General features: G+C 36.1%; 2 protein-coding genes across 3 annotated transcripts; one reads left to right on the top strand and one right to left on the bottom strand.

Annotated features, from left to right (window-relative positions):
• Positions 1 to 3,631: 3,631 nt before the first annotated feature.
• Positions 3,632 to 8,749, bottom strand: LOC106916130 (uncharacterized). Of its 2 annotated transcripts, none has more exons than XM_014984201.2 (2): positions 8,466 to 8,749; positions 3,632 to 6,741 (listed from the first exon to the last, which is right to left on the bottom strand). In XM_014984201.2, exons 1-2 carry the CDS (start codon positions 8,527 to 8,529, stop codon positions 4,781 to 4,783), a joined length of 2,025 nt encoding a protein of 674 aa, XP_014839687.2. In that variant the 5' UTR covers positions 8,530 to 8,749; the 3' UTR covers positions 3,632 to 4,780. The 2 variants fall into 2 exon arrangements, with proteins under 2 accessions (XP_014839687.2, XP_087865973.1); XM_088009847.1 differs by lacking the exon at positions 8,466 to 8,749 and adding an exon at positions 7,775 to 7,953.
• Positions 8,750 to 9,852: 1,103 nt separating this feature from the next.
• On the top strand, positions 9,853 to 16,920 carry LOC106916131 (uncharacterized). The gene is made up of 3 exons (XM_014984203.2): positions 9,853 to 9,947; positions 10,049 to 10,146; positions 14,344 to 16,920. Exons 2-3 carry the CDS (start codon positions 10,083 to 10,085, stop codon positions 16,107 to 16,109), a joined length of 1,830 nt encoding a protein of 609 aa, XP_014839689.2. The 5' UTR covers positions 9,853 to 9,947; positions 10,049 to 10,082; the 3' UTR covers positions 16,110 to 16,920.
• The last annotated feature ends 635 nt before the right edge of the window (positions 16,921 to 17,555 follow it).

Below are 17,555 nucleotides of genomic sequence, written 5' to 3'. Positions count from 1 at the left end.
GTGAGATTCATCCGTGCTGCAGTGAATCCGTCTCTCTTTATAGATATCTCCCTCTTCTTCCTCACATCGTGTCTTTAGGAAACTTTCAAAACAAAAACGCTAGATTTAGGATGTATCTTACTTTTGACAGAGTGAAAGAATATAAATAGTCTTTACCACCTGTGTAAACTTTGCCGGTGAATGTTATAACACATAATATAAGTTTTATAATATGTGTTATATTGTTTCATTTCTAATACAGGCTCTTGTGTCAGATAATCTAAGTCAAAGTTAGAGAATAATTAATTTTTTTAGATTTACGGAATCTCAGTTAGCCTTCATAGCGGGGCTGAACCCGTATCACACCAAGCACTGTAGCTAATATTAGCTGGTATCTCGCCGGTGGACATAAATACAGTAAAGTAATATTCTAACCACAATATATACACAATAATATGTCCATCTTACTTGTGAAATGTTGTCTGTGGAGCCCTCACATCAATAATCCATCGACCAGAACAACAATATCCCTCAGTGCTGAGGCATCTTCTGCTGTTTTGATTGAGCAAAGTAGGAGGATATACCGCTCCAAGATGGCCGCCGTATTTCCTGCGCCGGAGCGGTCCATGAGGCGTCTATGCTTATATTATGTCTATGGTTCCCCCTGCGTCGTCTTGCCGTTCCGCCCAGCTCCGCCCACGTGGCAAAATACGCGCGTGCTCGTGATGAGCACTGAGAAAGCGCGCGCGTAGCAAGCACGCGCTTGTTCGGCGCGCTTGTCTGAGGGGACACCGTGAAAGCTCAAACAACATGTTTCGGCAAAGTTGTCACACCTTCACGTTTTTGCGGGAAACTAATAGTAATAATACTAATAATTATAATAAATATATATGTTATACATATTATAATTATAATAAATAATATATATTTTATATATGTTGTATACATTATAATTAGATAGATAGATAGATAGATAGATAGATAGATAGATAGATAGATAGATAGATAGATAGATAGATAGATAGATAGATAGATAGATAGATAGATAGATAGATAGATAGATAGATAGATAGCATAGTGCTATATGAATTAAAAACAGGGCAATGCAATTTAATGCTCAATATTACCCATCAGATACCGTTTCCCCTGTTTTAAAGTGGGGTTGCTTAGCTTACTTATGCCTTGGGCCGGCCCTGATCGAACTACAAATTTACACACTTTTTCAGTCTAAAGGCTTCAGCAGCATGAACTACTGTGATGCGCTTTTATTTGGAGTTATTAAAGATCTGATAAATATTAGAAGATATAATGCAAAATCTGAAAAAGAAAATTTATTTTGATTGAAAACAATAAACCTGCAGCACATTTTTTCCTCATATGTTATAAAACTGCATTGTTTTTGGACTAAAACACGATTTTCCATTAAAACATCTTCCTACTTTGAGCCTTATATGAAACTGACTCAGTTTCCTGAGTTTCCTGTCGCAGGAAACTTTGCTGCTGACAAACAGCAAAGTTCCAGCAAGAAAATGGAATAACCTGTGGAGTCAAACTACAGCAAAAAGCTCTGATACATTAAAGCTACTTTGAGTCTCAACACTATGACTAATGCAATGTGGTGGATTGGCAGGAGGAGATTCAGAGGATTAAGGACACTTAATGTTGATTGTTAGAATTATTATGTTTTGTTACTACATTAATAGTTTTATATGACTAGTTTGATTTTCATTTAAAGGTTTTAGTTTTCTCACCATAGAGAGAAAGAACTTGATAAACTTTCCCTTAACCTTGAGCATGTTTTTGCAGGTGGGGTCTTATCTTCTTGAGATACTCCGTAGTGGTGAAACTGTCTGTGTGCAGAATTTAGTTTCGGTGTCCCCCGTCCCTGCTATTAAGACAAAATGCTGCTTTCATTCTCACACATTGCATTCTCTCCCTTCCTTGCTAATAAAAGACAAGCTTCAGCAGAAGAGCGTCAGAACGCACGGTGATCGGCTTGCAGAAACTGATTCTCTGTACTTTCCCTCTTGCAAGAGTCTGGCTGAAAAACTAAGTGACATTGTCTGTGGTTCTTTTTATATAGGTTGAGGAAATATCATTGATTATAAAACCACTGGTTAAAATTTAGGCCAGAATAAACAAACATCCTGGTATTTATTATTTTGACTACCTTACCACCTATAGCCTGCCTAGTATCATGCATTACACCATCTAATTTTGCTCTGTTTTCAACAAGTCATAAAACACATTTGAACACCCAAATGGAAACACCCAACTTTGGAAAGCAAAAATACCTTTACTGTACATTTAAAATCTTTTTTTTTTTGTTGTTGTGTTGGAGAAAACTTTCAGTTGACCTCCGGAACAAGGCTGTCACACACGCAGGTGTGAGTAGAAACGATTGCAAAACATCAGCATGTCAACCAACTCTGAGAACTTTCTGACAACCAAGTTCCTTATTCCAAGAAATTAAAAGGTGTGATGTACCTCATATGCATCAGAGATGTATCTACAAGTTATTAACTGCATATCCTGCAAGGGTGGGTGTCAATATTTTCCCTATGATCAGCCAATGTTCTAGCTGATGTCTTTTTCTCTATTCATAGGTGCTAAAAACTGACCTTGAACTGCGACATGTAAGTCCAAGCAGCATCCTGCTTCAGCCCTGAGGCGAGGTAGGCGGCTAATCCTTTTCCTGTTAAAACAGTTTCCTGTTAAATGCAGACACTTCTGCTCCTTAGTTTCTGCTGACAATTGGCTTATGAGACCATTTGTTCTTTGCATATATGGCTTCTGTTGAATAAGTATGCATCAGGCTTCAAACAGTATCAACACCTTGATTTTGTTGTTTCTTTAATATGACACTAAAAGTAATGCTATTTGGATATAAGTATATGTATGAGCTTCACTAAGCTTAATGAACTATGTGCAAAAGTCGATCCCAGGACTTTAAGAGTCTCAGGGTAGCTTCCTATGTTAAAACAAACCAAAATGAACCTCATAAAAGTTTGGCACCCGGGTCAAGTTTGATGCATATGAGGTCAGGAACATCAGGGAGTGGTCAGAAATGATTGTAATTCAACAGTTGTACTTTTGAACAGCATAAATGGCTTAACAGTGACCGACTGATTTATTTTGAGATGTATTAAAGTTTTAAAAACAATATATACATAAACCATTTGAAAATATTACCCAAAGTGCAACTTCAGAAATGTATTGTTTGTATATATTTGCAATATATTTTTAAATTGTGGATTTGAAATATAAATTTTTACAAATACATGTAAACTGTATTTTTAAGAGGATTATCCCAAAGTGTAATTTTAGTAATATATTTAATCAGAATTTAAAGTATAGCTTAGACAATTTATACTTTTAGAAAGTATATCAGAATACATTTTTAGTGTATTAGAAGTTTTTTAAATTTTTTATTGTTTTACATTTTTAATATAATCTTAATAAGTATATCCTCTTGATAACAAACTAATAATGTATTTCAGAAAATTATAGCATATTTAAAATATACTTAAATTCATTTTTCGAAAGGGTTCTCAGAGGAGCTGAGGTGCAAACGCTGCAAATCCGGATGGACAAACAGCAGGAATTTACTATTATACGAGTCCTGCTGCTAATCTGAAAGAAGACGACCATGTTGATGGTGAATTTAGTTTATTACATAAGAATTACAAATACAATGTTTTTCACTTCCATTTTTGTATCAGAAATTTGTCAATACATTTTCTAACATGTTAAGAAAATAAAAAACTTTTCAAACCCAAACTGTGTAAAAGACAAACATACAATTTAGAGTACCTTTAAGAAGAATTAAATCAAGAAAGATGTTTAAAAAAATGTAATTCAGTTTTGCTTATATTGCGTAAATTCATAGCAAATGTCGTCTCAACAAACTTTACCAAAAAATTAATTTCAATTCAATCACAAACATTTCAGTTGATTCTAGTTATGACACATTATAGTAAGTTCAGTTAATTATTCAAAGTAGCTTAAAAAGTTTATATCTAAGGAAACCCAGCATAATCGGCAGTATTTCAAACTGAGAGAAAATAATTCAAGTAATGTGTAATATTTAGCTTTTAATCAATCCAAATGGGCAACTATTTTGTGATTTATCAATCGATACAGTTATCGCTATAATAACTGAACAAAAACAGTGTAGATACAATAAAGCATAAAAACAGAAGACTTCAAAAGATTTACAGATGTGATTCTTAAAATAATTTAGATCCATCATTCCTTTAATTGGTTTTCACTTAAATAAGTTTAGAAATGTGACATTATCAGAAGAACTTAATTATTTCAGCTTAAGCTACTTGAAAAGCCTTTTTTTCAATCTAAGATGCTACATTTTAAAGGGGCAACATTATGTTTTCCAGGCATATAGTGTCATTTTATAGCACAATAAAGTATCCATGTTACCTTCAGTTATAAAATGCTATCTATATCAAATATAAAAAAACTTTGTAATTTAATGCCTTGAAGTTGGGCCTCTGTCTTTTTATAAAACTCTTGCTCCTTCTGAAACACCATCTTCAGGAAGTCATCATAACATCGCCCCACTATTAAACCTTTAGCAACATTTTTACCAGCGTTGTACTAAGCAGTAGCTCATATGAGCTCAAAAAGATGTGCAGTTCCACTAGGTGTTTGCAAAATTACTCCTGGCTAGTCTGAAGGAGCTGAGTCGAAGGGAAGGGGTGACCTTTTGGACAACATTGGCCCTTTAGTCAGTTGTACAGAATACAAGATCAATTACAGAGCAACTTGGTACTTCAGGTTCACATTATGCCATCTCACCCGTGTGGGTCCTCATGTGAACAGGTAAACTCTTTCTATTGGTGAAATATTTTCCACAGATCTCACATGAGAAAGGCTTCTCACCTGTATGAATTTTCATGTGAGTAGTTAAAGCCCCTTTTTCCCTAAAACTCTTTTCACATTTAACACATGAGAAAGGCCTCTCACCTGTATGAGTTCTCATGTGAATTGTTAAACAATTTCTAGCACTAAAACTCTTTCCACAAGTCATACATGAGAAAGGCTTCTCACCTGTGTGAGTCCTCATGTGAATAGTTAAAGAACTTCTTACCCTAAAACTCTTTCCACATGTCATACATGCATAAGGCTTCTCACCTGTGTGACTTCTCATGTGAAAAGTTAAATTGGTTTTATTGGTGAAGTTTTTTTCACAGCAGTTGCATGAGAATGGTTTCTCACCTGTGTGGATCCTCATGTGAGAGTTTAAACCATCTTTTGTAGAGAAACACTTTCCACAGGTCCCACATGTGAAAGGCTTCTCACCTGTGTGTGTTCTCATGTGAATAGTTAAACAACTTTTTAGACTAAAACCTTTTCCACAGATCCCACATGTGAAAAGCTTCTCCCCTGTGTGATCTTTCATATGAGTAGCCAAATGACTTTTTTGAATGAAACGTTTTCCACAAGTACAACATGTGAAAGGCTTCTCACCAGTGTGAGTCTTCATGTGATACGTAAAATGAGATCTGCTACTTAAACTTTTTCCACAGGTCCCACATGAGAAAGGCTTTTCATCAGTATGAGTCCTCATGTGAGAAGCTAAACAACTTCTACTGGTGAACGTTTTTTCACAGCTCTTGCATGAGAAAGGCTTCTCACCTTTGTGAATTCTCATGTGATAACTTAAACCATCTTTTGTGAAGAAACCTTTTCGGCAGGTGCCACATGAGAAAGGCTTCTCACCTGTGTGGCTTCTTATGTGAGAAGTTAAACCCCTTTTTTCCCTAAATTGTTTTCCACAAGTCGTACATGCGAAAGCCTTTTCACCTGTGTGACTTTTCATATGAGTACCTAAATGACCTATTTGAGTGAAACTTTTTCCACAAGTCATACATGTAAAGGGCTTCTCACCAGTGTGAATTCTCATGTGAGAAATTAAATGAGATTTGTTTCTGAATTTTTTTCCACAGGTCACACAAGAGAAAGGCTTCTTGCCTGTGTGAATCCTCAAGTGAGTAGTTAAATTACTTTTTTGGGTAAACGTTTTTTGACAGGTTGGACATGAGAAAGTCTTCTGAGGTCTGTGAATTTTCATATGATTGTTTAAATTACTTTTGTTCCTGAAACTTCTTCTACAAATAACACATGAGGAAAGCTTCTTTTCTGTATGAGTTGTATTGTCAAGATCTAAACTTTTTCTTGAGGTTTTACGTGAATAGGACTTCTCCCCTGAGTGACTTCTCCTGTGTTTAGTCAGTTTACTATTTAAGGTAAAGATTTTATCACAGATTTTACAGGCAAATAAATTTTGGTCTTGGTGATGTTTCCTTTGCAGTTTTTGGTTACTGTTTGGTTCTGTTTCATCACTGATTCTTTGCACATTAGAAGGAGTCACCAAAATGTCTCCAGTCTCCTGCTTCAGCAAAAGCTGCTCTTCATCCGGACTGAAGAAGGGTTGATTGTCTTCCACTTTGAACAGTTTTATCTCCAGATGCTCTAGTTCTTCTTGCTCATGTTTTGTCTCCAGATGTTCTGGCTCTTGTTCATGTTTTATCTCCAGATGTTCTGGTTCTTCTTGTTCATGTTTTATCTCCAGATGCTCTGGTTCTTCTTGCTCATGTTTTATCTCCAGATGCTCTGGTTCTTCTTGCTCTATTTTTATCACCAAAGGTTCTGTTTTGCCTGGCTCTAAAGTGGAGTTCCCATCCTGGTTCCTGAGCTCAGTGAAAACTTCCTCCTTTTTATATTCACAGCATTGTGGAAGATCTGGACAAACAGACAAAAAAAGCTTTGAAATTTAAGTTAAAAAGTTAATAACTTGGCACATCGAAGTAGGCTTTATTTGGTATGAAAATTAACTTGATATTCTTCTGATCAAAAGGTAAATAGATGTGTAAACAGTGTGTATATTTAATGTAAATACAGGAACATTTATGTAACCTGTCTAATAAAATAACCTTGTTGGAAACAGTGACATGTTGAAAATCCCGAGTAAGTATGCTCCGATTAGCATAAACATTAGCTCATACGTTGCAGGAAGAATCTAAAGTTTCCATTTCTAACTCAATCTATTCTAGTAAAAGTTAGAAATACAGTGCAGTGGAACTACACACAAGCACCTTTTTATTTTTTTTTTTACAAAAAGTTACTCAACCACCCACCTGTTAATTAGTAGCCTATTCTTGCTAAGAAGCTTAAAAAATATTGGCATGGATTAACTAGTCATCATTTAGCTAACATTATCTTCAATCAGTAACAATACTCGACTCACTCGGCTTGTTTGGAAAAATTGTGCAAAGTTCTGTCATTTGTTGGCTTGTAACGGCTGAAAAAAGAGAAGGGACAGACGGCACAGATACAAGAAGTCCAGGAGCCTCCACTGTGTCAAATCGAGATAGGAATAACAGAAAGTTCGCCACTCTGAGGTTAAAAACAAGCAAAACAAATGCCTGTGGGCAGGCAATACACCCCAATGTCAATGTCGCCAGAGCTGGCTTATATCGAGAGCTTTTACTTAGAATGGTTCATTAAAGCCGTAACTTTTACAAAAATATCTTTTCCATATTTGTTAAAACTGTCACTATGTTGTGACAGTATATGAGACAAACTGTGAAAAGATCAATCTCATCTACTTCCACCTTGTGCTATTATTGGCATCTGAAGCCAATAATAGGATTTAGATGGCTATTGGTAATTTCTGGCCACTACCAGTCAGAAACAACAAATCAGACCCAGGGCGAGGGTGTTAGAACTGCCAAGCAATAACACTAAATGTGCTAATGGCAGAGAAACAGCTTACCGTTCCTGCAAAACCATTTATCCGCCATCATCAGTAACCATGCTAACTAGCCTTAGCATTCATGGCAGGCTCCGTTGCAGTGAACAAGCGGAATTGTATCAGAGAGCACGTGGGTGTGCACAAGGTTGATTGACAGCATTAAGACTGGTTGTTTCTGATTGAGTTGTGAATTTCTGTAATTGGACAAAGGAGCACTTGGGGAAGACAAAGGAGCTCTCTCTCTTTAAAAACAAACAAACAAATAAAAACATGTTATACTGTCACAGCATAATAATTTTAACACATTATTGTGTTAAATAATGTGTTAAACTTCTTAGAACCTTTATTTTCTTCCTAGAAAACGTTTTTTTCTTTTCAAAGAGCTACATACTACAACTTTAAGGGGTGATGTTTTCTCCTGGAGCGACTGACTACATCTCCCAGAGTGCTGCGCGGTTATTCAACATTTTATGGGACGTAGTTTTGATTTATTCTGATCACGTGTCTATTGTGGTATATGTTCTTGTGGATTTGTGTCACAGTCTTATAAAGATATAGCAGATTTGTCATTCCAGGGTCATTTACTTTGTTGTACTTTAAATAGGTAGCCGAGTTTAGCTTCGTCCCAAACAACTTCCTTTAACTTTTCTCCAACTCACTTTAGCCCCTTCTTTAGCCTGTCTCATCAGTAAAACGTGAGTGTGTTTCCTACCTATTCGGTGTAAGATTATCAGGGGTAATCTGGAGAAATCCAGCAGTCTGCGCAGAGCATCCATGTCTTCCTCGGACTTGACGATGATTTCTTTAAACTCTGTTTCTTCAGCAGGAATTAACTGCTCGTTAATCCATTTTCTCTGAGGCTGAACTGAAGACACTGTTACTACAAACACTCAAATATATATCAAACCTACAAACTCGTCTTCAAACTACCTTATAACAAAGGCGATGCTAACGCTGCTATCTGTGCTCTGTTTTATCTCCGGTGCGTTTCTCTGTAGCTCCACTGAGGAAACTGTTAAAGATGTTTAGTTCCGCTTTGAATTTTCCAAATCCCGCTGAGTCACCTTTTTCAGTATTATAAATGAAAAACAAAAACAAACAAACATTAATTTTGTTTTATTTTGCTGACTGAATTCTCTGAGTGAAACACGCTTTGTAGATTATTCCCAGTCTGATGTTTTCAAGCTTTTATTTCAATTAATTTGATGGTTTTCAACTTAAAGCTAATGAAAACACAACATTTAAGGTTAAAAAAATACTTTCTAAAGTTTATTTTCAGAAGATACTTTATGTTTCACTACAAGCTTCATCAGAATGTATTTTCCACTTTTGTATTTATCTTCTTACTTTAAAATTGTAATAATTATTCATAACAGCATCTTTACCACTAACTTTACAAAATACATCCCAGGTTATCACTCTTTTTTGAGTAGTCTTTGTGGATTTTATTTAAAACAAATACAAATAACATTTGTATTTGTTTTCAAACCACAATCTGATGTGCCAATATGAAAAAATGAAGTCCTATTGTCCAAGCTTAAACATCTAATCAAATTAAATAAATTAGATGTTTCAATTACATTGAAAAAAAAAAGAAAAAACAGATGATAATATTTTTTAAAATTAGTTAATTTGGTACGAGTAATCAAATCAAGTTTATCCAAATAAATAAACTGAGTTTGACAAACTTAATTTGCTCGTAAACAAAGTAACATTTTTTATTTTTTAAGTTGGAGTTCCTTTCTTCTTTTTTAGGGAGAGGCATTTTTATTAGAATAAAATTAATTTTAAAAACTTTTAAGCTGTTTTCTCTTCATCAAGCCCACATTTCTTAATTAAAATGTCTTTTTATTGGTCTGGTGTAATATTTTCATCTTAAACCTAGTGTTTTCACTACCTGTATGCAAAAAATAAAGTATGGAAAACTTCACAATGTGTAATTAATCTGTGTTTCTTTCATTTAGTGAATTGTGTTCCTTAAATAAATAAACTTTGCAACAATATTCTAAATATAAATGTATCGTAAAGGAGGCGTTTCAGTGGGAATCATAAAATTTAAAGCGGAACTTAAAGTCTTTTACTGTTTCGTCAGTGGAGCCACAGTGAAACACACGGGAAATAAAGACGGAGCACAGATAGCTGGTTAGCTTTTCCTTTGTTAGAAAGTGGTTTGAAGACGGATTCGGCGTTTTAGGTAAATACATGAGTGTTTTCATTGAAAAAAAATGTCTTCAACCCAGTTTCAATAATAGTTTATCAACGAGTGTTTAACTCCGGTTGGAAAATCGTTTTCAGAGTTTAAAGAAATCATCGCCAGGTTCTGGAGGAGATGGATGATCAGCACAGACTGTTGGTTTTCACCCGGACACCCCAGATAATCTTATACCAAATAGGTATGAAACACCCTCACGTTTTAGCAAACTAAATGACTGCTGGAAAAATTTTATACTTAGGACGATCAACCGTCAAATGAAGATGAAGCTGGCTTCCGATTGGGAAAATGGCTAACTACTACCTTCATCATCTTTACTCTGCTCTAGTTCAGAAACTAAAATACACAAATAGAACATTTAAAGCCAAGTGTGAACTTTGTGAAACCGCAGTAAAGGGCTATATTAATGAGTTCATGTAAAGTTTATTGATCCTATCCATCGACTATCGTTCAGAGAAGCGGCCATCTTCTGAAAAACCTGACTTATCAATTGTATCAAGAGGGTCGACCGTCTTGAGAGGCTATTTTTTATATCATGCTGAATAAAAAACAACAAAAAAGGCACATAATTATGTCCCAACTGTCTCTAACATCGGCTGTATTAAACTCCTGCTTAAATGTGTAACAACTGACTGAATCAACAGGGGACTCATTGCAGAGCTAGCAGCTTTATGACTGGTGCAGTTTATTTCTGACCAGTGGTTTTGAAACCAGTAAGTAGCCCATGCCCTTTATCAGTTCACAGTCTCAAAAGATTTCCAGTAAGAAAGTCAATTCAATCCAACCATCCAGCTGTAACCAGAAGTTTACATATACCAAATGAAAAAATATATATATATTTCACTTTCTGAAGTTAAATCAGGCCAAGCTTCTTGTCTTAGTTTTACTGGAATTACCACAATTATTTTTATTTTCTAAATGCCAGAAAATTTAGCAAGAACATATTTAAAAAAAAATTTGTAACTTTATTTGAATGAACAAGTTTACATATGTTTGGTCAGGGATAATTGTTTTTTAAGCTGTTTGACTTGGGTCAAACCTTTTGGGTTTCCTTTGACACATTTGAGTAAACTGGAGGGAAACCCATAGATGTATTATAATACCAGAACTGAAACACCAGAACTGAAACACCCTGCCTTCTTTTTTGACATATCAGGAATAGCTGTACAAATCTCATTCATCCTTGGGAACAATTTACAGATATTTGAAGGCGCCACATTCATGAGTTCAAACAAGTATAGACATGATGGAAATGTTCAGCCTTCATACCTATCAGGAGGGAGACTTTCATCTGTGTCCCAGAGATGAAAGTGTTTTGGTCCAAAATGTCCAGATTGACCCCAGAACAAAGGACATAATCATAAGATGTTGGCTAAAGCTGGTTAGCGTTTAGCACAGTAAAACCTGTTCTGTGCTAAACGCCACTCAGTAATGAGGAAGCCATTACTCCAAAAGAAACATAGAAAAACCAGATTGAAGTTTGCACACAGGGTCAAAGATCGTCATGTTTGGAGACATGGCCTGTGGTCTGCTGAAGCTACACTGGAACCGTTTGGACCTTTATGGTCATCGTTACATTTGGAGGAAAAAGGGTGATGCTTGTGCCACCTGAACTGTGAAGTATGGTGGTGGCATCATGTTGCATCTTAAAAAAAGACGACCTGACAGTTTACTTTAAACCATAATTAACCCCCTCATTAACTTTTTTTGTCCAAACTGTCTAAATATTGTTTCTGTGCAAATTTTGATATTTTCGTGTAAATTTGTTTAGTTCTGTGTTATTTTGCCTAAAACCGCCTCCTTCGGCCGAACGGAGCTTAGGCAGTTGAATGTTTCTACTGTTTAAAGGAGCAGTGTTATATAAAATATACAGTTTTAGCTATCATGTCATCAAAAACATAGCAGAAGTGTTGCCTTGATTCTTTCATGCATGTTTGAGGAATCCTTCAATCTCCATGGCAACCATTGAGCTGTGCAAAACGCCTGACTGGACCCACTTTGCCCTTTTAAAAGTTTAAATGATCTTTTTTTAAAACTGTTGATGCAGGAAAATCAGCAGTTATTTTACTTTTCTCTCTGTCTGCTGCTTTTGCCTCTGTGGATCACAGCATGATCCTTCTGACCCGTCTGGAGTCATCTGTTGGTATTCCAGGTTCTGCACTACTGTATTTTCTGGACCATAAGGCGATTGCTAACACATACGGTCTACAACAAAAAAAGATCACGGAACCAAAACAGTGAGTTTAGTTGAACTTTATTCTACTATACACACATTATTTTTTTTTATTATCTTCTGTGTCTGAAATGAACAGCTGGGCAATTTTGCCATCAAACATGCCAGGTTCCCTCATCATTGTCAGAGTCAGTCTCGTTGCCAGGTGGCTGTTCAGCAATGATGCCGGCTTTGGCAAAAGCTCGGACAAAAGTTAAGGTAGATACATTAGCCCAGGCATCCACAATCCATTCACACATGGTGGCGTAACTCACCCGGCGCTGCCTCCCCGTCTTAGTAAACGTGTGTTCGCAGTCTGCCATCTATCGCTCCCACGCCGCTCGCAACTCCACTTTGAACGCTCTGTTTACACCAATGTCAAGCGGTTGGAGTTATTTCGTTAATACCCCTGGAATGACGGCCTAAACTGATAGCCTGTAGTTATCGTAAACATGTCTCTTACGCCATTTTGGGGGTTCTGAGAAAAACAAATGTTGTTTTGCAGCATACCGGTGGTATACATACCGTTCTCTGATTGGTTTATCGCTGCCAGCTCGTACCAGTAATGTACACTTTACGTCTCTCTGTCAGGGACAGATTTTGGAATTCAGTGCACACATAAGGCGCTCTGGATTGTGAGGCGCACTGCTGATTTTTGAGAAAATTTAAGGCTCTTAGGTGCGCCTTGTAGTGCGGAAAATGCGGTAAATTGGTTCCTGTCCTATCTTCCAAACAGGAGTTTTTCTGTGAAACTAGGAAGCATTCCTACTCCGTTTCTTCTCCAAGTTTGGGGTTCCACAGGGGTCGATATTTGCCCCTGTTCTTTTTGCTTTGTAGTTGCTGCCTCTGGTTGTATTTTTGAAAAGCACAAAGTCTCTTTTCATTGCTCTGCAGATGACATTCAAATCTATCTACCTGTGACTACTAATGACAGCCGGTCTGCTGTACAGATGTTAGAGGATTGTCTTCAGCAGGATGTACAGGCATTTCTAAGAACATTTTTTTTTAACTTAAATGCAATCCCCTGCTTGGACATGACAGTGTTGTTGGCCCCTTGTCCTCCATTTGAGAAAAATCTGGGTGTGATTGTTGATCCTATGTTTACATTTGATAACCATATTAACACTGTCATGAAAGCCAGTTTCTTTTAGCTGAGGAACCTTGCTAAGATAAAATCTTATCTTCCTCTGCCTGATTTTGAGAGGCTATCTCCGCATTCATTACATCACATTTAGATTACTGTAATTTTTTGCATTTTGGGTTGGACCAGAGCTCCCTGCAGCCACTGCAGAGCATACATAACGCTGCAGCCTGTCTGCTGATGAAAACAAGCAGGTGTGAATCTATTACCCCCATTTAAAACCCAGAGGAGACAGAGCATATTATCTCTGTGGCTGCAGCCAGACTGCGGATCAATCTCCCTCTGTCTGTTGAGCTTTCTCAGTCAGTAGGTCAGTTTAATCTTTGTTCAAAAAAACGCATCTATTCTCTCTGGCCTTCAAAACCATTTAAAGAAAGAGGGAATATTAGTACCTCACTGATTCAACTTTTTTATATATATTTCTGTAAATTGTAGCTGTCATTTTTTTATTCATATTATTAGTTTTAGGTATTTTCTTCACATTTTATAATTGTCCTTTTGTTTTTGTTTTTTAATCAAACTTCACTTTTATTTTTTGTTATATAATTGCTTTGTGATTTTTGTGAAGCATTTTGGTCAGCTGAGGCTTTTGTAAATGTGCTATATGAATAATTTTGACTTGACTTTGCTGGAGTTTCCTAAATTTGTCAGTGTTGTTGCTGACACAATGAAAGTGTTAGTTACAATTTAAATGTTACTGTCCTTAAATGATAGTTTTACCTCACTGTTCATGGGTGACAGTGCTTCATATGTTCTTTTTTTTAACCTTTTTTTGTATCCAGAAACCTAATGTATTATTAACAATAATGTTAACACATTTTTTTAAATTAAAAAATGTCCTTCATGTTATAGAAAATACCCTATTGATGCATAAGAAATCTCAGGTTTTAAGAAAATGGCCACGTATGGATTAATCTTTAGTGGGTTGAAAAGATTAATCAACTCTTTCATTGATAACTTGATTTCTAATAAGTGAAACTGAAAGGTGTGTTCTTTATAAACTTTTATTTTGTGTTTTTGTCCAGATCTCTCACAATGTGTTGTAGTTAAAGAAGAGGAAGAGGTTCCCAATGAGCTCACTAACCAGGATGGGAATTCCACTTTGGATCAAGAGGAACCAGAACCTCTGGGGATAAAACAGGAGCAAGAGGAACCAGAACATCAACAATTCATAGAGAATCAACTCTGCATCAGTCAGGATGAAGAGCAGCTTGTGCAAAAACAGGAAACTGATTCTCCTGAAGTTGAGAACCAGGATCAAGAAGAAATTGATTCTGAAACTCAAGGAAAAAATAGAGATGATCAGAAACAACTTGAGAGATGTCAGAAGACCAAACAGCAGAAAGGGACCCTCCCAGGCCACAGTTTGTATTCCTGTGAAATTTGTGATAAAATCTTTTCTGGACAAAAGGGTTTTACGATACACATGAGAAATCACATGCGTGAGAAGACGTATGGATGTACAACCTGTGGAAAACGTTACTATAGCAGAAGTGGTTTAAATCTGCACATGAGAGCCCACACAGGAGAAAAACCGTTCACATGTGCAACCTGTGGAAAAAGCTATGGTAGCAGGGTTTCTTTAAATTTTCATATGAGAACTCACACAGGGGAAAGGCGGTTCAAATGTGGTGTTTGTGGAAAAGATTTCCGTCAGAGTTCAGCTTTACATACTCACATGAGAACTCACTCAGATCAGAAGCCTTATTCATGCACAACCTGTGGAAAAAGGTTTTCCAATAAAAGCGTTTTAAATTCTCACATTATAATTCATACAGGTGAGAAACGTTACTCATGTCTTGCTTGCGGAAAACGTTTTGGTCAGAAAAGTCAGTTACGGTATCACATGATGACTCACACAGGTGAGAAACCTGTTTCATGCATGACTTGTGGAAAAACGTTCACTCATAAAGGTAATTTATCTGAGCACATCAAAACTCACACAGGTGAGAAGCCTTTTTCATGTTCTACTTGCGGGAAATGTTTCAGTCACAAAAGCCTTTTAAGAAATCACATGAGAAGGCACACAGGTGAGAGGCCTTTTTCCTGTACCACCTGTGGAAAGACTTACAGTGAGAGAAGTGGTTTAGCTTATCATGTCAAAACTCACACAGCTGAGAGACCCTTCTCCTGTGTGACCTGCAAGGCAAGTTTCCGTAAACAGTCCTTTTTAACACATCACATGAAAACTCACACAGTTGAGAAGACTTTCTCATGTGTGACCTGCGGAAAAACTTTCTCTCAGAAATGTGAATTAACTGTTCACAAGAAGACTCATAGAGATGAGGGGCCTTTCTTATGTACAATATGTGGTAAAAGTTTCCGTGGAAAAAGTAGTTTGAATTACCACATGAAAAATCACACAGAGGAAAAGCCTTTCTCATGTGTAACCTGTGGAAAAGGGTTTCTTAGGAAGTCTCATTTAATATGTCACATGAGGAGTCACACAGGGGAGAAGCCTTTCTCATGCATGACCTGTGGAAAAAGTTTCTCTGTGAAATGTAACTTAACTTTTCACATGAAGACTCATACAAATGAGAAGCCTTTCTCATGTGCAATCTGTGGTAAAGATTACCACAATAAAAGTAGTTTCAATTACCACATGAGAAATCACACAGAGGAAAAGCCATTCCTGTGTGTGACCTGTGGGAAGGGATTTGTTCATAATTCTCATTTAATTTTGCACATGAGGAGTCACACAGGGGAGAAGCCTTTCACATGCACAATATGTGAGAAAAGCTATGCCATAAAAAGCAGGTTAACTGTTCACATGAAGACGCATACAGGTTAGGCGCTTTTCTTCTGCATGTTCTGTTAAGAAGCTTTTGAGCAGAGATGTCCTTTACTACGTCAGAGAATACCTACATATGAGACAAAGTGATGCGAACTTGAAGTATCAAGTTAGTAATTTTTTGTTTAGAAAGGGGAGTAATTTCATGAAGACTCGTACAGATGAGAAGCCTGTATGATTCACATATAATGCTTTCAAATAAGTTTAGCTGACATACTTTTTGAAATTCATCATTTTTGGGAGTTTTACTTTAAGATTTAAAATGGTTATTTTTTTCAGTGAGATTGTCAAAGTGTCTTCATAATATTTTGTTAAAATTGTTTTGAATGCATTTCATTTTTTTTTAAGAACAATGGTTTTCAGTTCTTTTACATTCAGACTGCAGTGGATTTTTTTAAGTTCGACTTTTGTTACAGCTGCATGTGAAATAGAATCACTCATAGCTACGTGCATTAGAGTACACACAAATATGTGAAAATAAGTAAAGACAAAGGTTTGAGTCGTTCGTTTGTTATACTTTGTATTTTTCTTCAAATATTTTGTGATTTTTGTTAGTGGATACATGTTCAAATGTACAGTTCAAATGTATGCATGATTTGCCTTTACTTGGTTTAATATTTTCTGAAATTGAATCTAGATAACGCGAATACATTTACTAAGTACTGACTTGACTGGAGTGAATCTGAAATTATGTTTTGTATTTCAGTTATTTTGTTGAAAACTGTTTTCTTTGACATTCAATTGTTTTTTTCCCCCAAAAAAGCCAAATTCAGTCATAATTTGTAAGGCAATAAAGGAGTAAAACATCCAAGGGGTTGAAGTACTTTTTGTAGGCAATGTATGGACCACAAATGATTTGCATGTACGTACTTCTCATGTGACATTACAAACCCCGCAGCCTGTCACAAACCGCCATGTTGGTAGGCAACATTAACTTTAAATGCTGTTTTACAAACTAAAACAGTCACATTCAATAAATGAGGATATATGTTCCAATAAAGCTTTTTTGTCAGATTACAATTACCTTTTGATTAAAAAAGACAACCTTTAAGATGTATTAAACTGGCTTCACTAGCCTTGCAAAATGTTTTTTTTCTACTGAAACACCCAACAAAATATGATTAAATTCAGTTCAAATAAAAACAAACAGAAAGAAAAATGGTTACAGACACTTTTTGTTTGTAAAATAATGTCTTCAGTCCTGCCTCAGAGACAGTCGATCAACCTGTTGATTAATAGTTGTTGACGTTAACTTCTAACAATGCTAGCTCAATTTTTAAGTCAATCTGGACAAAAATTGGAGTAGTGCATGGATTGGTTAAAACTGAATGGTTTTATTGAAATCAAGCTAGTAAAATTTTAAAAAATACACTTGGTGTTTAATGACTAAAGAGAGTTTCTAACTTTTGATGTGATTAATAGTTTTAATTTCTGAATAAAGAGCAC

Source organism: Poecilia mexicana, unplaced genomic scaffold (assembly GCF_051168715.1).
Source record: "Poecilia mexicana isolate PSO_F unplaced genomic scaffold, ASM5116871v1 scaffold_11, whole genome shotgun sequence".
Classification (NCBI taxonomy): domain Eukaryota; kingdom Metazoa; phylum Chordata; class Actinopteri; order Cyprinodontiformes; family Poeciliidae; genus Poecilia; species Poecilia mexicana.
The sequence above is the reverse complement of the archived record's forward strand: the minus strand, read 5'-3'. Positions and strand labels throughout refer to the sequence as shown.

Coding starts and splice junctions, on each gene's coding strand:
- LOC106916131 (XM_014984203.2), top strand. CDS start 10,083: ATGGATGATCAGCACAGACTGTTGGTTTTCACCCGGACACCCCAGATA. Junction 10,147..14,343: donor GATAATCTTATACCAAATAG/GTATGAAACACC, acceptor GTTTTTGTCCAG/ATCTCTCACAATGTGTTGTA.
- LOC106916130 (XM_014984201.2), bottom strand. CDS start 8,529: ATGGATGCTCTGCGCAGACTGCTGGATTTCTCCAGATTACCCCTGATA. Junction 6,742..8,465: donor GATAATCTTACACCGAATAG/GTAGGAAACACA, acceptor CTGTTTGTCCAG/ATCTTCCACAATGCTGTGAA.